The 21,214-nt window shown below is 49.9% G+C and overlaps 1 protein-coding gene across 4 annotated transcripts in view; it reads left to right on the top strand.

The window, feature by feature from the left end:
- ADAMTS17 (ADAM metallopeptidase with thrombospondin type 1 motif 17) overlaps positions 1–13,073 on the top strand; it is a 343,034-nt gene extending 329,961 nt beyond the window's left edge. For all 4 annotated transcript variants that reach the window (XM_060617804.3, XM_060617802.3, XM_060617803.3 and 1 more), the window contains 2 exons: positions 8,857–9,034; positions 10,163–13,073. In XM_060617804.3, coding sequence (XP_060473787.1) covers positions 8,857–9,034; positions 10,163–10,332 — 348 coding nt within the window. In that variant the 3' untranslated portion in view covers positions 10,333–13,073. The remainder of the gene's footprint in view (positions 1–8,856; positions 9,035–10,162) is intronic.
- Positions 13,074–21,214: the final 8,141 nt, after the last annotated feature.

Raw genomic sequence — 21,214 nt, 5'->3', positions numbered from 1 at the left:
ACAGACCTTGCATCGCGAGAGGGGCTTGTTACGGGAAGTTTTCCAGCCCACACCACTTCCAAAGCTTGCACCTGTTTTGGTGGGGTCTGACCCCACTCCCCACTCTGCAAGGCTGGCCTGCCTGCCAAGCTGGGGGCCGGCAGCCAAGACTCTGGGATTCAACCAGCATTTCCTGAGCTCCCGATCTGTGCCAGAAAACCCGCTCTGGGCCCTGGGGGTATGAGAGTGGATAGTGACCCATCCAAGGTACAGACCGACAGGGAGCCAACTGCAGAAGGCCACCCTGAGTCCCACTGGGCCAGTATGAACACAGTGCTATGGGACCCAGGCAGCCTCTTCCTGGGAAAACTGTGGATGGGGATGCTGGCAGGGGGTGACACTGCTCCTGTTGGGACCAGTGACAGTGGCCCCTGACATACACCAGTGCTTTAAAATTTACAAAGCACATTCACTCATATTATCTCATTTGACCCCGTCCTCATTTTACAGATGAGAAAACTGACTCAGAGTGGTGATGTGGCTTTTTTCCCCAAAGTCCCACAGCTACAAAATAGCGGGGCTAAGAGTCTGGTCCCTGCCTTCTGGCTCTTAATTCACCTTTCTTCCAGGTGCATAATAACCTCAGAGGCTTAGATTCCTAACCTGAAACGGGTAGGAGATGACCTATGGCCTGCGGCTCTAATTGTCATAGGCATATGCTTGGTATAAAGTCAAGTGTCTACCTGCCCTTGTTTTGCTTTGTTTTTAATATTTATTTTTGAGAGAGTGCAAGCGGGGGAGGGCCAGAGAGAGGGGGACAGAGGATCTGAAGCCGGCTCTGCACTGACAGCACAGAGTCCGACGCAGGGCTCAAACTCATGAACCGCGAGATCATGACCTGAGCTGAAGTCGGACACTCGACTGACTGATCCACCCCCCTCCCAAAAAAAACAAGTCAAGTATCTCCCTGCTCTCTCTCCACACCACCCCCCATCTAAACCTGCTCTCCAAGGGCTTTGTATCAGTCATTGACATAATGGCAATCCCTTGCCTCTATCTGCGGTCCTACATGTTGTCTACCCTTATTTGTGAAATAAAAAGTTGAGTCCTTATTAAAAGAAACTTGCACATCAAAGAGGAAGTATGTGAGACATTGGGGATATCGGGGCCCTTCTCTGGGGCAGCCAGCGGGCAGCCAGCACTGTGGGCAAAGAGAGAGATAAGCCAATTCTCTCTCTATTTGACATTACTCTGAGGAGCATAAGCAGCCAATGAAAGGAAGGTCATCAGATCTCAACGCGTTTCAGGCAGGGGCAGAAGGGAGAGAGGGCAGAATACCCCCTCGGTGTGGAGCACTTTGAGTGGGTGAACAGAGCCTGCCACTGGGTCGTAGACTTGCAGAGAAAAGTCCAGGACCCATACCTGCTCATGTGAGAGAAATGGACTTCCTGTAGAGCAGCAGAGTTATCGGAAATTGCGAGGAGAGGTGCCTGCATGAAGTGAGCTGAATAATAGCTGATGCCTCTGACCCGTCCATTCACCTAGTGGTGCCCTTTGTCAAACCAGCTGCCTTGGTGTGGAGCAAGGGATCCGAGAGAGGGGGTGGCTCCCCCTGCATTGCAGCCTGGGTTTTAACCACTACCTGGACCTAGTCATTGAATCAGGAGATGCTGCCCCTAAGGAACACTTTTGTTTCGACACATGCTACGTCAGTGACCCTAAAGTAGGGCAGACGGTCAGGATGACACAGGTCCACACCCCCCACTGGGCTGTGGCCTCCTGTAAACTTGAACCAGCATCACCCTCTGTCAGCTGGGTCTAGGGGTACCCCCCTATAGGGCATCTGTAAAAGCACTTAGCCCAAGGCCTGGCACAGGGAGATCACCCGGGAGGTGCTTGTTTCTATCATCATCATCATCTCATTATTTTTGCCATTGTCTTCTGCTGCAGCCACAGATCTCTGGTGGAATCCCATTTCTTCCATGGGCCTATCAAATATGTGTTATCTTAGAGCAGCTCTTTGAATGTGGTTCAGGTCCCATAAAACAGTGTGTGCCCTGACCCGGTGTGTGCGCATGGCAACAGCGTGGCTAGGAGGCAGGAGAGGGGCTGCTGCGGCATTTGCTGGGCTCCTGGGCCAGCCTCCTCCAGCGGGGTGGAGCATCTTGTGCGCAGTCACTGACGGGCTGGGAGAGCTAAGCTACCGGAGTGATAACAGCCTCTGCCCAAGGACACACAGAGTGGCCAGGCAGAGTCCCCTGTGTTCCGGGCTCACAGAGCACAGTCCAGAGCTCTTGCAGTTCCTCGGGAGTCAACTTGGCCTTCTGGCTCCCGGGCTGGCGTGGCCCAGCCAGAATCTGTAGGTCGCCAGGTTGCAAATTCAGAGACTTGGGGGAAACCGGAAGCTAAGGCTGAGGCTAGAAGGGAAAAACAGTTTGTGAGGGAGTATGAGTTGAAGGGTGTGTGTGTGTGTGTATGTGTGTGTGTGTGTGTGTGTGTGTCTAAGAAAGCATTTCCAGTTTCAAGGCTGGAGCAAAGACAGTGGGGATTTTCATTACTGTTTAAAACCTGCTATTTCAGGTTTCAACAGCTTCCGATGTTTGCATTGCTCAATGCCAAGTCGGGGGAAAATCTGTCAAAAATGCTTTTGAAGAGCTTTTGACATTTCACCAGCCAAGTGCCTCTCAGACACAAAATGGAGTTTTATCTGGAGTGTATTCTCTTCCCCCACCCCCTGCCTCATTCTCTGCCATCCACACCCGCCCCGGGGGCGGGCTGGCCCCTCAGACACCAGGCTCTGGGAGAACGGGAGAACGTGGGGGCGGTTACACCGCGGGGTGAGGGCTCCCCCTTGCCAAGCCTCCTGCTCACCCCAGAGCCCCGGGGAGGAAGCCAGCCCACCCGCCCCCCCCTCCCCGACTCTGTCGGAACCCCGGGCTCATGCAAGCACCAAACATTCCTGCAGCGTTTTCCCCTTCCTGAGGTTTTTACAACCTCCTTTAGCTAATTCTCAAAACACCCCTTTGGGATTCCGTGTTATTTATAGTGGTGATTTTATAGCTGCGAGAAGTGAAGAGAAGGAAGTCCTCACCGAAGTGGAGCATGTCATCAGGGTCAGGCCTCTGTGGGGTGACAGAGACCTGGATCCTCCCCTCCGGGGAGCGGTGTGGCCCTGGAGGAGGCCGGGTTGGGGGCCTGGAGCTGTCACTGGGGAACAGTCACATGGACGCCCTAAGCCTCACATTCGGCCTCTCTGAAAGGCAGTCCTGTGCTCCTTGTGGTGCCATTCACGCATTTGGTGTGTGTTTATTGTGCACCTACTATGTTCTGAGCACTGCCCTGGCCACAGCCGCTGGTAGTAGAATGATTAACAAGGACTAACGAGAATGACGTTAAGTCCAGGGCCCAGCCCTCAGCGGGCATGCAGAAGGTGGACCTGGCTGCTATTACTGCTATTGTCACCATCGTTGTCATCAAGGAAGCAGAGGCGGGAAGCCTTCCACCGTGTCCTTGGGTCTGAGGGACCACAGGCCTTCCCACTCTTTTAGGGAATCCTCTTTTTCATAGCCACACCAGAACTAACACCACAAGCCCATGAGTAAATTCAAGTTGAAGATTTCTCTTTGTTGCCGTGAACCTTTTGCTCTCTGTGCACCAGAACTTTTGATTTTGTTATTGCTTTTCCAGTGAAACTCCCGCTGCAAGTGTCTTTGACTCCCCATCCTAGCCAGGGGAGAGCCCTGAGATCGGTGGCGGGTCACCAAGCCTAGTCTCTGACGTGCGGCTGCGGCCACTTGCTGGGGAGGGGGCTGACCCTGCTTCAGGTCGTCTGGCAGGGAGCTTTTCTGCTGGATTTATCCCTGCTCCATTTCTATCTTTGTTTCCCGAGTCTCAGGGAGTCACGATAAATGTTAACGTAATGAGCGACCTGAAAAAAAAAAAATACCCAACAGTGAAAGAGTGCTTCTAACAAGACCAGATACGTTTTTTTACAGATCTGTTTGCTTGGATTTTAAGAGCCTGAAAATGGCTTCACAGCAATGCTTGGGGCTAATCCGGTGCAATCTGGAGACACTGTGGTCTCCTCACTGTTTAATTAAAATTGAGGCCGAGGGGAGGCAGACAGAGATGGAGCCCATTGTCTGCGCCTGTGTTATCCTGAATGCAGCAAGCTCAAGTTACATACAACGGGATGCTGTTCAAAGCAACCCTTCAGACCTGTCTGCAATCACATTTGTCTTCAGGGTCAAATCAGCTTCTAACTGTGCTCTCAGAGGTCATCTGGCTGAGCTGCCAGATCAGGGCCAGGAGCCGGGCAAGGGTGGCCCCGCAACACCTGTCTGTGGCGGCCTGCTGCCAGGCAGGGCATGGCCGCCCCATGGAGAGCTAAGCAAGTTGGCCAAGTGACTCAGTGTGTTTTCCTGGGCTTGAGGGACTCCCTGGTCAGCTCTCTCTGTTCTTGTCCAAGCGCTGTTAATAATAATAGCAGCACTTGTTGAGGGCTCGCTCTCTCCCAGACTCCCTGCTGGTCACCCGTCCAAGTGATTCTAATCACTAAATCATTCTGCAAGGAGAGTTTTATTATCCTCAAGCCACAAATGAAAAAACTGGGGCTCAGATAGGTTAAGTAACTTGCCTGAGGTCACACAGCGAGTAAGCAGGGATGGAATATGCTGACAGGCCTGTGCTGCCCCTGTGGCTCTGTCCCCAGTAAAACCCCAGTCGGGGAGAGTGTGGTTACCCATGGGTGTTTGGCGGGGGCAGGCAGGCTTAACACCACCTGGACTGAAATGGAAGTTTCTTTACCTGCCACTTGGTTACGTGCTTGTCTTCTCACCTGAGGCATTGAAGCAGCCTCTGTGGGGCTGGCTCACACACAATTCAGGTGGATAAGCAAATGCTCTAAGGTTCTCAAAAGTTCTTTTTAATGAGTACAGGCCCTTCACAGCCCACCGCTGTGGGAACAGCAGAGTTCCTAGGACTCCAGCTAAAATTTAGCCCAGCCTAATCTGAGAGGCAAATCCCTATGAGGGGCAGGGCCTGCAGGGTCCCTACATGCCCCACAGCAGCGGAGGGTCGGCCCCCAGCCTGTCACCTGGCCCTGCCCGGCTTCACAGAGGTGCTGGAGAGCCATGAGAACAGACCCTTGAGTCTCTATGCGGGATCTTTGGAGAGAATTCCATGATCTCATGGAGCAGTTCTTTTCTCCAGACTGGGAAATTAAAGGCCAATGACCCATACTAGGAAAGATAATGAATAAGAAGTGGACCTGGGCAGTGACCTAGCTTTTCATTTCCTGGCTCCCATAGAGGCTCCCACCAGTGCAAGCTGTAATTCGTACAGGAAGATGGAATTTGGTCCATGGAATGGGGCAGCTGGGGTCCTGTCCCTCCTCTGCCACTCACTCACTGTGTGACCTTGGACCAGACACCCCCACTGAGCTCAGTAGCCAGCAGCCTCTAGATTGTTGTGGAATGTTCCACCTTATTATGGAACCTTACAAGCAAACCCACAGGATAAGCAAACACACCATCTGCATATGCAGGGGGACATCATGAATGCTCTCCCTGCCCCCACCCAACCTCCTGGCCCCAGAGCATGTGAAACATGACTAAGAACTTTCAGAGGAGAAAACCATCCATCAAGGTCACCCTGAATACCTGAGTTTTACAATGGTCATTGATCATTTTCAGGCAGAGACCTTGTCAGTTTTGCGCTTGGTGTGAATAGACCCACAGGATTGAGTTCTTGCCCTGATTTTTACGTACATAATAATGACACCTGCAAAAGACATCGAAACACTTCCTGAGGTTCCTGGCCAGGAAGTAACTCACCCCTGGACGACCGCCTAGCCAGCAGGGCTTTGGGTACCTCGCGGTCAGGGGGTGCCATAGGAGCAAGATAGACATAGCTTTAGGCACCTTCTCCATTAGGCTGTGCTGTTTCCTGGGGCCCCAACCACCACCAGTCCCACCCTGGGTGGTCCCCCTCTCCAAGGAATATTAAGACACGTAATTCCTAATTCTTCCTTCCGGGTGTGTCTCCTATAGCAGGTGGCTCCAAGGCCCATGGTGCAGTCAAGATCCGATGAGAAAAAGGATGTTGATGTCACTTGTAGATCAGTCTGCAGATACCTCTTTTCCTCACAAAGGCAGTTGAGTGCCAAATAGTCACAGGAATCTGGTCCCAAGTACATGGTAATCCCATTTTCCCAGGAAGTAGATTTTATTTTATTTTTTTGATTTTACAACCACCTTACATATAAAAAATCTTTAATGGTATAGGTGGACTAGTCAAATGTCTCCATAAACTACATAATTTTTTCAGGTAGTTACACATTCATATTTAAAGGTATATAATAGGGGCGCCTGGGTGGCTCAGTCAGTTGAGTGTCCGTCTGACTTCGGCTCAGGTCATGATCTCGTGATTCGTGAGTTCCAGCCCCATGTCAGGCTCTGTGCTGACAGCTCAGAGCCTGGAGCCTGCTTCGGATTCTGTGTCTCCCTCTTTGTCTGCCCCTCCGCTGCTCACACCCTGTCTTTCTCTGTCTCAAAAATAAATAAACATTAAAAAAAATTTTAACTTATTAGAAATGTTTGCTCATCTTGCAGAGCACTAGAAGAACAAGTTACAATCCAAGGTTTTACGGTATTTGTATATGAATATTCAACTACTTCAGTTGTAAGAAGAGAGAGCTCATTCCACTACACAGGCCACTGGGCAGAAGTTCAGGATAAATCAGAGGTTCTCAGTTGTGGGTGCCCCTTCTACATATATTGATTGATTGTCCTGGGACACCGAGGTTTTTAGAAGCTCACCAGGTAATCCCAAGAACAGATCCCAACCTGCTGTCAGCTCCCCGCCCCCCCAGAGGCCCCCCAGGTATAAGTCCTGTTGCTATGGCAGCCGTCCTAAGTTTAAGGTCTCCTGTTGGTGGGACCTCCTCATGTGACCTCACTCCTCCACCTCAGCAGCCCTCAAACTTCTCTTGTGCTCCAGTGCCAACCCCCAAGGTCTAGGGTGGGGCCCAGAAATCTGCATCCATTAATGCACAATGAATTCTCAAGCCCACAAGCAGCCCATGCCTAGTGTATCCAGAAGATAGGATGTGAAGCAAGACACAAAGCGGGGGCACTGGGGCCCGCCTTGCCTGTTGGGGAGCGTGCCTGTTCTGGTTTGAACATGCCAGAGCCCACAGTGGGTGTCACTTGTGGTTTTCCCACCTCCTTTTTGATTTGCAAAGACCCCTTCAGAGCACCATTCCCTCTGAGCCTCTTTATCCTTCTAAAGTGAAAACAAAAACAAAAACCCCACATGATTCTGCAGAGGAATTCACCTGGCACACAAAAGCTCTTTGCGGAGCAGACAGTGCCCACGTGGTCACAAATGGTACCAGCAGTCTCCCATCAAGCCTGTGCCTGGTGACTCCTCGCAGACCCCTGGAGGGAAGGTCCTCCTTCCAGCACAGGCCAAGGTCCGGCCCAAAGGGGAGGAGACAGGGAGGCACACTCTCCGGACGGCACCTGGCGTCGTCACCGCATGTGGCATTTGGAGGGCAGGCCCCGCTCTCCTTTCTCCACCCCGAGGTGCCGGTATTAACTCCAGCTGGGCTATTGCACCTGAGGCCTTTGCTTTATTAAAGTTTTGCAGAGTGCTCTCAGAACCCCATAAATCACGGGTTGCATGGGCGCTAGGGGACACCAGATGGGGAGAAAGTGCATAGGAACCTGGCTCTCTGGCTGGAAGCGACCAGCTTATTGGAGAGACAGTTCCAAGGGCCCCTGGGAGAGCGTGCAAGTGCCCAGGAGTTCGGAGAGCAGGATCAGGGTGGCGGAGCTGAGTCGCTGACAGTCTCCCTGTGGAGCACTTTAAAGGGATGCAAAGAGAGACAGGACTTGGGAAAGTCCTACCGAGTCCGCTCACTGGGAACCTGGGATGTCTGCTGAGCTACGCCAGGCGGGTTTTAGCAAACCCAGGTCTACCAGCAGCCCGGGATTTGGTGTCTGAGTTAAAGCTGTCAGCCACAAACAGTATGAGATTCCTTGACTCTGTGATGCAAAAAAAAGATTGTGCTTCGTTTTCTCCACCTTGATTCTGAGCCCCGACCCTCCAGGCTTGCGGGAAATTTGACCCCACTCATGCCTGAGCTCCCCTCCACAACCAAGACCAGGCAAAGACCCCAGAGCCTCCCACAGCACAAAGCACTGGGGAAGACCCACTTGGTCATCAGGCCCAGTGCCTCCTGGGTGCCATCAGGCCACCCTGTCCACTGTCTCGAGGATTTCAAAAGCCCAGCTCTCTGCTGGGAATGGGAGTAGAGAGGGTGGGAAGTGAAATGCAGGCCTCATACATTAATGTTTTAGCAACTGTCTTGCATCTTAGCTCAGGCTGCTGGGGTGAAACTCCATAGACTAGGGGGCTTAAACCACAGACATTTAGTTCTTATGATTCTGGAGGCTGAGAAGTCTAAGGTCAAGGTGCTAGCAGATTTGTTTCTTGGTGAGGGCCCGTGTCCTGGCCGTGTCCTCACACGGGGGAAAGACAGACTCTGGTCTCTCTTCCTCTTTATAAAGACACAGTTCTCATCATGGAGGCTCTGCCCTCATGCCCTCATCTAAACCTAACTACCTCCCAAAAGCCCCACCTTCAAATACGATCCCATTGGGAGTTAGGGATTTGGGGAGACAAAAGACATTCAGTCCGTAACATCTCGAAGCAGGTTTCTGTCAGACACCTGGGATGCAGTGAAGCCCCTTGTCCCACATTATTCCAAGCCCCTGGGAATGACACCGAGGGGCAGCTGCATTGCAAAGCCATTGTCAAGGACTCCTGGGTGTAGGTTAGGCCCCCAGCTCAGGCTGTCCCTGTGTCTGGCAGTGCTCCTCAACCTGTGGGAAGGGCCTCCAGTCCCGCGTAGTACAGTGCATGCACAAGGTCACCGGCCGCCATGGCAACGAGTGCCCCGCCCTCTCGAAGCCAGCAGCCTACAGACAGTGCCACCAGGAGGTCTGCAATGACAAGATCAACGTGAACACCATCACCTCCCCTCGCCTCGGTGAGTGGCCCCCGGTTTCTGGGGTGGGGAGGTGGGAGTTCTGTAAGCCAGAAAGCCCCCTTTGGGCCCTAGCTGAGCCCTGAAGAGGTCTTTTGTCAGCTCTGTAGAAGGTTAGAGGTTTCAGAGGTGGAATTTCGTTCCTTGTCATGAAAAAGACGTCTGCTAGCGGCAACCTCAAACACAACAACGGCTCAAGCGTCCCGCTTAGTCCCTCTGCCAACAATGAGGAACACGGGAGGGTGGTCTTCAGTCAATGTTTTTGGGCTCCTGTGCACGAGGAGGGCAAAGGGAGGTGCGTTCTTCCAGAAGTGAAGGAGCTGGGGCGACATTCACGAAGCCTCGGTGACGTTCGCATGGGATGCTCCCCAAGCTAACACTTGAGAAGAAAACAGAGGTGTTGATAGGGTGGAGTATTTAATTCAGTGGCACAGGAGGGAGAAGAGGAGCATTTAACACTAATCTGGTGATTCCTTTTGACGGTGTCCACTTTTCCAAATAGAAATCCCTGAGGAATATTTTCCTACCCAGAGCCCCTTTCCCTAACACTGGAACACAGCCAGAATGAAGAGGGTTTCTAAGTTGCTTCACTGGAGGGTCTTTGAACTGGCAGAGGGGCACCCCGGGCTTTTGCATGCACACACCTCCTTGGTATGCTCCAGAGACCTCCCTCAGGCAGGACATTCTCTCTGCAGGATGACCCTGAAGGAGATTCGGGCCACTTGCTTAGGCTACGAGCTTATGCTTTGGTGGCCCTTTGATGTCCACCGCCCCGTGCCGTTCTGTTTTATGAATGCCAGCAACGATGGTGTCCTTCTCCAAAAAATAACAGCAAGTGCCACTTAGGTGAGAAGCAGGGTGCACAGTGCCCTGGCCCTGAGGAAGCAGCAGGCAGACCCATGCTCTGCCAAGGGGTCGGGTTAGACACAGGAGCGTGTCCCCTGTCGAAAACAGCGGCATCCCGTGGCCCCGGCAGGGGGTGTATTTCCTCCGTTTGCGCAAGGCTCCGGTGTGCTTGTCGGTGAGGGCAGCTCCGGAGTGTGTCAGACCACAGGCCGCCCCTGCGCAGGCATCCTGATGTCCCTGGGCCATCCGTAACCCCTGGGCTTTCTGTTTCCACCGTCCCTGTAGCCGCTCTGACCTACAAATGTACGCGGGACCAGTGGACAGTGTACTGCCGGGTCATCCGAGAAAAGAACCTCTGTCAGGACATGCGGTGGTACCAGCGCTGCTGCCAGACGTGCAGGGACTTCTATGCGAACAAGATGCGCCAGCCGCTGCCACCGCCACCAAGCTCATGACACGTGGCCCAAGGGTCCCTCGATGCGCCAGCGCGAGGCCTGAATCCTGATGACATGGCTCGTTGAAAGCCTCCCTACCCAAGAGCGCACCAGTCCTGCGGCCGGGACCCCCCTCCCCCAGAGCACAGCGCCGCTCCCCCCACCAGGCTGTCCCGAGAATCCAATCGCATAGAACTTGAGCGTGGACTTGACATTTGCTGTTAGTGCTTTTGTACTTAATATATTGTTAATGGCCACTGGATGGCTTTCTCCGGTAAGGAAAAAAATAGGCATGAGTCACAAAATTATTGTAATTTCTAAGGTTCTGTGTACCTCAAAGGGAACACCTCTGACAGACAGTTGTCAAAAGAAAGAGACGTCACTGAGCGCTTCTGTCCAGCTTTCTTTTGACGATTGAATTCCCGGTGCTTGATGTGCCGGGGGCAGGGGGACTATCCCCCCAGTGAGACATTCCACGTTCAAACAGGCTTTATTCTGAAAGCCGGTGACACCCCGGAAGGAAGGACAGATGTCAGTGAGCCTCTGCCAATGGCTACCCCCAAGAGGGCCAGGGTCAGCACTTAGCCTCTCAGCTCTTCTCTGAAAAGGTGTTCTCTAGATCCTGGGCCTTCTCTTGGAAGTCTTGTCCCTGACAGTCTGAATCTGTATCAGCCAAAGACACCAGGGCCGCATAGTTTTGCGTAAAAACCTGTGTTGGGGAGAATATTCTGGAAGTGTTTGGGTTTGGGCAGGCATCTAATTTGTATACTCTACTGTCCACCACATAGGGAAACAGAAAAGTCTTTCTTCGAGGTGCTATGAAATGGGACATCTGTTCATTTGGGTGATGGGACTGTTCCCTGGCATAAAGGTGAGCTCAGGACAGCTTTGTCAGGGGTGTGTGGCCCTTCCACATTCTGGGGGCCTCCACTCTTGTCAGTACTTCATAAAGCTTTGCACCTTAGACGTGGCTTCCCATTGACCTTGGCCATCTATCTGAAGTTGATTCTTTTTAGAAGCTCTGCCTCCTTCGCCCTGGCATGGGACTGGTTTCCTCCAGAAGCCCCTCGGCCTGGGGGGCCGGGATCACTGCACAAGCACCGAGCCTTCCCACAGCCCAGACCTTGGGGGACCCATTATTGTCATGCTGTCGGTATTGACCCATCTTCTTAGTAAGACAAGGATGACCCTCAGAAAAGCACGAAGAAAGTCTTTCCCTCCCGCAACCTATCAAAACAGAGCTGTGCCCTGTCTAGAAGTCTGAGGAAATGACAAGAACACAGAAGATGGTAGGACCCTGCCCGCTTTGGGAGCTGGGAGAGAAAGACCCTAGATGCCAGGAGACCTGTTTTGCTCACCAGCTTGGTGGGTGTTTGATGGGTGCTTATGTTCAAGGACTTTACCATGACAAACCCACCTTCTCCCTTATTGCAGACGGGGGAATCTCACTTATGCCAATGTCCCAGGGATCATCTCCAAGTTCTTCCTGATTTATTGGTGCTGTGTTTATGTATCTGCTTTGGTTTTTGATGATGTCACAACTTTAGGGTCCATTAGCTTAAATCAGAAAGAAAACAAAAAGAAAATCTCCTGCCTTCTCAACCCCGTCTTACAGGCTGTTTCAATTTATGATTTCTAATATTCCAGAGATAGAGACGTGGTAGGGATGACAAGAGATTTGTGCGGTTCCTCTTGAATCGACGAGAAGTATTTGAGAAGCTTGCTTGGGTGCTCTGATTGAGAGAGTGCCAGGATAGCGCGATCCACCCTGCAGTGTAAACCCCGTCAGTGTTGCAGCACAGCCTATGCAAAACGCTGTCCTCCCCAGCTCAGGCTTGGCCACTGACAGACTCCCCCAAACCCCATTTCTGCAAAACTCTCAAATTCTTGGGGAGCTAGGGTTCCAAAATGGGCTGTGCTTCACCATGTAATGTCAGAAAGATAGCAGCCTCGGGGGCTGAGGAGCTGAGCCAGGGCAGCCAGCTAAGGAACCCACGGGGCCCGCCCAAGCTGGGCATGTACGTGCCCCTAGGCTAGCACTTTCTCGGATGCCTCTGAATATTCCCCCCGACTGGCTACCTTGACTATATCAACTGGATGCATCTGGCAAGGGCCCCACCCTCTCAAAATGCAAATAATTGATTTCGTTATTATCGAACACCCACTGGTTCCCCCAGAGTCCATGTCTCTCTGACCTCCTTTAGCTCATGCTGGCACTTGCTGCTCTGAAATTCACCAGCCCGCCTTCTGTTCATGGCACAAGCAATGATTGATTTCGGCGAAGCCATGATGGCACTCTTGTTCCACTTTGTACAGAAGACATTGAAACCCTGTGATCACAACAGTGACGTTTCTTTATTCACAATACCCTGTACTGTCACTCAAGTACTGTACCTTTTTGATTGCACAAACGCGTTACTAACGACAGAGTCTTACGACCTTATGGTGCTACTTTTGTGGGTGCAAATGAAGCCCTCTCACTTGACCATGGCTTGACATTATCAGAACACAGGGAAAGATCCTCAGCAGCAATAATCTCATTGCTTTGTTCTCTTTTCTCCATTTCAGAGTCAAATGTATATATTTTCCATTAGTTAACTTACATTACGTACTGTACCCATGGTATTTTTGTTTTACTTTTTGGTGCTGGTTTTGAAAGAAAAAAGAACAGAAGACAAACATTGGACACCACTGTAAATGAAAAATTAATCATTTCATTGGAAGTGAGTTGAACATGTTAATAAAATGTTTTTCCATAACAATTTTAAGCTGTCTGTGGAGTACGAGACAAAAACCAGTCCTCCGGGGCTGACAGAGGGAGGCCTGTCCTTCTGCGAGTGGTCACATAGCTTGCCTGGAACAGCGTCCCGACCACAGCTGTGGACAGGGTCAGAGGTCGCTGGTAAATGCAGTTCTGGCGGGTGGCTGTGTCTCCCTGCGTGAGCACTAACAAATCATTCCATCCCAGGCCTCACCCCTGTGTGGTTGCAAAACCGCGGGTGGGGACATGAGGGTCTGGCAGCTGTGCTGTCAGTCTGTGTCTGATGCAGAACAGCAGCCACCTCGCTCACGGAGACGCCCGTGCACCATGGGGGTGCAGTGACCCCTGCTGCAGGGGACCCCTCAGAGCTCCAGCCCTGGTCGTGTCAGAATAGGCACCTGCTCCCTGCAACCCTGCTTGTCTGTCTTTAGCACCCCCGTCCCCAACCCTGCTGATGGTCCATACAGCTCCCCTCTTCGTGCAGGTGTGAGCAGGGGTCCTGGCCCCACCATCGTCCCAGACTGAGGACACAGCAAGGGTACTACACCACCATAACTGAGATTGCTGCAGTTATTGGGACCCTGTCTTGGCCTGACCAGGAGCAGGGATGTCACCTCTCCTTCTCATGGGAGTAGTTACATGACCTCATGTAACTACTCAAAATTTACACAGGGTCTCATCTCCTCCTGGCATCAAGGAGAAAGAGCTCCCCAGCCAAGAACTTGGAACTCCATTCGACAGACAGCACTTCCTTTTAACATTGGAGCAGCCCCCAGAAATCTCGTGAAATAAAGACTGTTTGTTTAACAGATGACAAACTGCCCACGGCCCCTCAGTTGCCAGGAAAGCTGTTGCTTGTCTTAATTCTCATTAATGATCAGCCATCTACCTCAGGCACCTGTATCTTCTCCTCCTTTCTCTGAGTTCTGATCTCTCTAGAACTTCTAACAGCCCTGATGGTTTGTGATTTCTCCATAAGCCGCTTAGACTCTGGGGTGGTCCTCAGCCATTTCAATTTCTTGGGTGAAATTGACAAGCGCTCAATCAGCAAGTGTTGAGTGGGTTTCTAGTAGGAACCAAGCACTCCCTGGAACTGATGGAACACAAAAGAACAAAAGACCAGCTCAGAAGCCCACAGCCCCATTGAGCCGACAAGCCTGGAGTTCAGAACAACAGAGAATGAGCTAGAGCTGCAGGAACTCCAAGGAGGGAAAGGTCAGGACCTCCTTTGTGGGTTCGTTGATTGACCTCTGGACACAGGCTAGAAGGGTTAGGGTTGGAATTTCCATGCACTCTCCAGACCACTGGCACTGCCCCCTGTGCTGCACTAACACTATTCTCAGGTCACCTGACCTTCAGGTATCCCATTGCACAGATGTTTTCACACCTGTCCTCAGCAGCCCTCTCCTTTGGGTCATCCTCTTCTCCCTGTCTATGGACCCACTGTGTCCTGACTTTTGTCCTCCTCCAACTCCTTCCTAGATCTCCTTTCCTGCCAACTCTATGTGATGGAATGCCCCAGGGCTCAGCCCTAACCTCCATCTCTCTATATACTTTATCCCTAGGCTATGTCACCCAGACCTGAGACTTTGACAACCATGCACATTCTGGTATCTCCCAAATGAACATCTTTGGCCCTGACCTCTCCCTTGACCTCCATATATATACACGACCTCTCCATGTGCACAGGCAAGCCCACAGGAAGCTCTGATACTGGGATGGCCTTTCAGAGGTGTGCCAAATCTGAGACTTGGTGGGGATAGCTTACCTCTGGCTCCCTCCATGTGGCTTTAGCTGGGGTGGTTCAAAGGAGGAGAGGCTGGGGTTATCAGAAGGCTCCCATGCTTGCATATCTGACAACCAATGCTGGCTCTAAGAACCTCACCCAGGACTGTTATCCAGAACACCTACAAGTGACCTCTCCAAGGGGCTGCTTGGCAGCCCTGAGGCACAATGGCAGGGTTTCAGTGGCAAACACTCTGAGAGAGACCATGACTCTCCTGACCTCATGTAACTACTCAAAATTTAACAGCATCACGTCCACCATCCTCTAATAGTTGAGGAAGTCACAAAGGCTCACCTAAGTTCAAAGATTCTATGTCTTGCTGGGGGCAACAGCAAGACCCTGGAAGAGCAACTGAGATGAGAATTTGTGCAGCCATTTGGGGGAAGAGCCATATACTCCCACATGCAGAATATGCTCACCTTCCCCCCAGTGTTCCATCCCATTTCAACGTCATGTTCAGGCTCAAGGCCCTGGATTTCACCATCTAAGTCAGGTGCAGGTACAGGTAGGCAGCTTCTTGAGCACTATTTCTCTCAATGTAAAGACCATGAAACTCAGAAGGGACATTATCTCCTCCCAACCTCCAACACCCAAGAGAAAAGAGTGGGATGGGCACAGGAGAGCCGATGTAGATACTCTCTGTTTAAAAAGGAGGGGAAAGGGAGGCCCATAGAAACTACTGTCCGTAGCAGTTCTAAAGTCCAGCATGGCACAAGTGGCCTGTTCCATTAGACCCAGCCCTACTGCCTGGGAGTGATTCTCCCAGAATTGCCTCCAGAAGCCAAAGATGCTTGCCATTTGCTGCGATTCATTCCTAATGGTAGGGGAAGAAAATGCAGTCAAGGGCCCTTGCCTCTGCTGAGGACATGCTAACATGCTCCAGACCTCTGGACTCCTAAAAACGTCACTGATCCGGTGTGTCCTTGAATATTCACAGTGCTAATCTCCCACCTGCTAGAGCACAAGTGTCTTTATGAGGCCTCCAATTTACATGTCTCTGCTCTGATTAACATGACATCGTGGATACAGTGGATCACTGTGGATTCTGTGAAGGGCCTGTATAGTCCAGGCCCTCTGGGGCTATGTTATAACAGAGTGTTAAGGTAGCCCTGGAGAAGACAGTACATGATGGCTACTGTTGTCTGTCACACACGAACATGACCTACTCTGGCCTTCCTTTCTGATAGAACTGGAAAAGGATGCATTTCCTAGCTTAAAAGTTGTATACCTTGTATCTTGAAGCTTGTTAATCTGCTCTGGAAAGGATACCACATCTGGCACAGCATACTCATTGGTGACTAATTCTTGGTTAAGACTGCCATGTGACAGGACCAAATCTAAATTTCTCAGGGGCCAGACTGATGACTTTTATGGGGAGATGGTGGAATAACCTCCCCCTGCATTCTTTCGGTCTTTAAGCATGATGCTGAAATTCACCATTGCAATATTGCTATTTTGCAATATTGCTATTGACTCACTTTCTTGCCTGGAGAGAGGGAGGCAGGATCACAGGCTTCCACTTGGACTTCCCCACTATAATGGTGCCTTATTCCACAGGATGAGGACTTAGTTCATCTACCCCAAGTGCCCATTCAGGGACAGGGGAAATGATCACTGGGTGGTCTTAAGGAACCACTGGGCCCACTATGAATCAAACCTGGACCAGGACTCCATTCATTATCTGAACCTCATCCCCCTTCACTCTAGAATGGGACCATGATAACACTCTGGGTCCCCAGCAGCATTGTCAACTTGGAACCCATGTGCAGCATGTAATTGACTAAGGATTAAATTAATCATCCTCAGCACTCTTACTGCTTTTTGCCAATGCATCAGGGACACTCAGCAATAGCCATTCAATTTCTTCACTTTATAATTTCTGTTTCCCTGTGTCTTTCAAATGACTGAGACATTATGCCACTCGTACTGATGTCAGGGGCATGAGGTCCCTTGATCTAGCTGGCAGGAGATGCAACTCCAAAATCCTATTTTAGGGCCTGCTTCCTTAGGATCGCTCCTGGCACCAACTGCCTTAGTTTGCATGTTTGGGAACCAGTCTCTGAGGTGGAGATCTGTGGAGGGAGGTTCACGGGGAGGTGCCCTCAGGAACACAACAAAGGTGCGAGCGCATCAAGGTTGGTTGGGCACAGAGAGATAGGGAACCCTGACAGTCACAACAGGAGCTCAGCTGGTGCCATAGGGAGTTTTGAAGCTGGAATGGCCCTTCAACGTTGTCCCACACTAATGCAAGGGGGTGGGCCTGTGTATTTTGCTGCCAGCTGCCCTGGGGAAAGTGTAGTCTTAAGAGTTAGCTCCCTTCTGGGATGCCTGGGTTGCTCAATCGGTTAAGCATCTGACTCTTGATTTCGGCTCAAGTCATGATCTCAGGATCCTGAGATTGAGCCCCGCATCAGGCTTCATGCTGAGTGTGGACCCTGCTTAAGATCCTCTCTCTCTCTCTCTCTCTCTCTCTCTGCCCCTCTTGTGCTCTATCTCTCTAAAAAGTAAATTTAAAAAAACATAAAGAGTTATCTCCCTTCTGCCAAGGGCAAGGCCTGGGGACATACTCTGCTGTGAGTCAGCCAAGACTGAGGGAGCTGGGAGAATGAGGGCCTCGATTCTGGAGGGAGATTTGTGTAGCACAGCACAACTCCCACTGCATGCCTCAAGCTTAGATCTTACGAAATTAAATTCTCAATTTCCTCCCTCTTATAAACTCCTTCCAGAGGTTTCTTCATCTCAATGGCACCACTATCCACTAATGAGGTGGTTGGGGGGGTGGGCTAAATGGGCAGTGAACATTAGGAGGGCACTTGTTGGGATGAGCACTGGGTATTATATGTAAGTGATGAATCACTAAATTCTACTCCTAAAACCCAGACTACACTCTATGTTAAGTAACTCATATTTAGATAGATGGATGAGTAGATACATACATACATACATACATACATAAATACATAGATGATAGATGATAGATTGATAGGCAGATGGTAGATAGATGATAGATAAGAAAAAGAAAAGGCAAAAAAGAAAAAAAAACTTCAAAGTCATCCTTGTTTCCTCAGTTTCCCTTTTTATCCCCAGTCCAGTGCAGCCATAAATACCATTGGTTCTGCCTCCAAATTATGTCTCTAATCTGTCTGCCTTTCCCTCTGACTCCGCCACCACTGTGCACCACGTCACAGACCCCCACCAGGACCCTGCCTCCTGACCATCCCCCTCCCTCCTTTCGGCTCCTTCCAATATGCTCTCCACACCCCATCAGAGCAATATCTCCCAAACATAAACCCTGGCATCCTCCCCACTTAAAACCCTTCAATAGCTTCTCACCTCTGGAGTTTTCTCATCTCACAGCCCTGTGTGATCCTGCCCCTGCTGTCCTCCCTCCTACGTGGTCATTCTCACATATACATCAGCCTCACAGCCTCCTTTCTGTCTTATCATCCCCCACCCTCTTCCCCGCTTTGGGCCTTTGCAGGTCCTATTGCTTGTGTTGCCCCAACTAGCCCAGACCTTCCCGTGGCTGATTATCTACATCCTTCATGCCTCTGCTGAAATGTTATTTATTCCTCAGACTTTCCTTGAATGCCATCTGAAGTGACTTCCCAGTCACGGCAGCCATCTTTATTTCCTCATCATATTCCTCATCATATTTCCTCATTCCTTGCCATAACTTATCATGACTCCCTTGACCTGTTGCACTACCATATAGTCTGTCTTCCCACCTAGAAAGTAAGTGCCACGAGGGCAAAACACCCATGCCCCTCATGTATCATCAGATCCCTAATGCCCAACACATGCAGACACTAAGCGAACATGTTTCCCCTTTGCTAGTCACAATGTATATTGTTTAGATTATTTTCAGGAAAGTTCAGATTGTACCACAAGGTGTTTGTACTGGATAATAGGAGTGCACTCTGAATTCAATGACTTTTTTTTTCTTGCATATACTTCAAATGATACAAATATTTGGACAACTAGCTGTAAGTCAATGAAAACAAGATGTTTGCAGTTTTTCAAATTCTCCCCCTTGTCAGCCACCCTTTGCCAACAGAGACAGGTGTTTCCAGATGGTTGCCATGGTGATCTCAAAGCTGTTTTCTCTCCTTTTCATTTTATCTTTGGAACAGGAGAGTGACAGATTCAGGAGGCAGAGAGTCTGAGGTTTGGTGAGGATCTTTGTAAAGCTTGACGTGGCGCCACCATCTGGTGTTTCTGGAATAAAAGTTTAACCATCAGGCTCATAGAGTTGTCAGGACAGGTCCCCATGACTGGCAGGATCCAGTGCAACATGGGTGCTCACTGTGGGGTTTCCTTGACCAGGGACACTTGTTACTCCCCCATGCACTATGACATTGTCATCCCCTTGGTTTTGAAGCCCTTCTCAGAAAAACAACCCCTTTTTGAACCCGAGCAGCTTCAGCATTCCAGGGGATAACTCTCAAAAATGACCAAGAAATTAGGTTTTCCTCCTGGAATTTCTTTTTCTTTTTAGTGTTTATTTATTTTTGAGAGAGAGAGAGAACACGAGCAGGGGAGGAGCAGAGAAAGGTACAGGGGATCCAAAGCAGGCTCCATGCTGACAGCACAGAGCCCAATGCAGGGCTCGAACCCACGAACTGTGAGATCATGACCTGAGCCAAAGTCTGACACGTAACCGACTGAACCACCCAGGTGGTCCTCCTCCTGGAATTTCTTAGGAGAATGCTAGGGTTTCCCTTGGAAAAGACTATTCAGGTCTGGGGGACTCAATCCTTCTGTAGGAAAAATGTAAATGGCCCAGTAAATCAAAGGGTCCCTTGGTAGACAGACCCTAGTCAAGCCGAAACAAAACTCCTTTCCATCAGAGTGATGAGGATGTGGATCAGGACACTACCAGGGCTGTCCAGGTACCCACCCAGTGACTAACACTTCCATAAAATCCAACACATAGAAATTATGTGCACAGACACATAGGTTGGCCTAAATGAAGCTCAGGAAAAAGGAGTGTCCTTGCAGTCTCCAACAGGCTCCTCCCTGCTCCTTCCAAAGTCTCTCTCTCCATTCAGAATGTTCTCTTCTCCATGCTTTCCACCTCTTTAGCTTATGTTCTCCTTCGGTTTTATTTATTTATTCCCTCTCTCCCTTCCTCTACCCATCATTCCTCTTTTCCTTTTCACTTTCTACATTTTTCCCATTCCCAAGTTTCAGATGATTGTCCATTTCTGACTTTGACCCCATTGTTGATGTAGAAATGTTCACTGAAGGCCCACTAGGGACAGCGAGCTCCTCCAGGGACTGAGTTTCCACTGAGTCTTTAGATTGCCAAGTACCCTTTACAAATGCACTCTCAAACCACTCACCCAGGATCCTTGCAAACTAGCTGTTCTTTAGAAGTTTCAGAGGTCTCTGGGTGCTCACTTCAAGCTTAATTCTATGTGTGCCAATCACACGTGCAACAATCCTTCAGCTAATGATACACATCAGCAACTGGCTTTCTGGCCACTGAGGTTAGTTTTAACATGCCAGTGGATGATTATAAAATAGCAATTCTGGAAGTTCCATCCAAGGATTGCTATGTATTAACACGTTATTAAAACAGTGTATTGCAAGGTCAACATACTATTGTAATTGTTGACCTATCAAATATGGAAAAATTTTGAAACTTCAGTGGAAGCCAGATGCTGTTTTATTAAATTGGAATACAGTACAGGGAAGAGAGAGTATTGCAAATGTTCAACAATATTGGTTTGATGTGTTCATGATTTTTTCCAATGTTGTTTTTTATGAAATAATTATATGATATATCCACATATATTATACTTCATTTGTATTCTGTATGCACCTAGTAGACATACGTGCATAAATACAATGCTTACATGTGAAGTGTGACCACACAGTTGGTTAACTTGAGACAGTCTGTTGTGGCTTATGAAATGGCCCTAGAGCAATTTCAGCAGGATCCCTGTGTCCTCTGGAGCAGTGGCCACATCACTCAGGACAGAGGCTTCCAAGGCAGAAGCAACACCCATCTCAATGTACAGATCATGAAATATAAAATTTATTTATATCATGACTTCTATGCTAAATGACCATTTTACAGTGTAAGTCAATAAACTTTTATGGAGCAGTGTGATAGCTGTAGGGTGGAGGAAAGGATACACAGTCCCCTGTCCTTGGAGAATCATAACAATATGTTGTTGTACCCTTCTCTTGGCAAATAGTGGCTCTGCCCAAATGTGGAAAAATATTTAAATCAGTTCAAAACTAATAGGGCTGTTGGCTCAGCATTTAGGATAAACAAACCTCTGCCCAAGAAGAAATCAGATTGCTGTCTTTCGGATGGCTGTAATTCAGTGAAGCCAAGTTCTCAA

The sequence above is a fragment of the Panthera onca genome, chromosome B3 (assembly GCF_046562875.1).
Source record: "Panthera onca isolate mPanOnc1 chromosome B3, mPanOnc1 haplotype 2, whole genome shotgun sequence".
NCBI classification, from domain to species: Eukaryota; Metazoa; Chordata; class Mammalia; order Carnivora; family Felidae; genus Panthera; species Panthera onca.
This window is presented reverse-complemented; position numbering and strand designations above follow the sequence as displayed.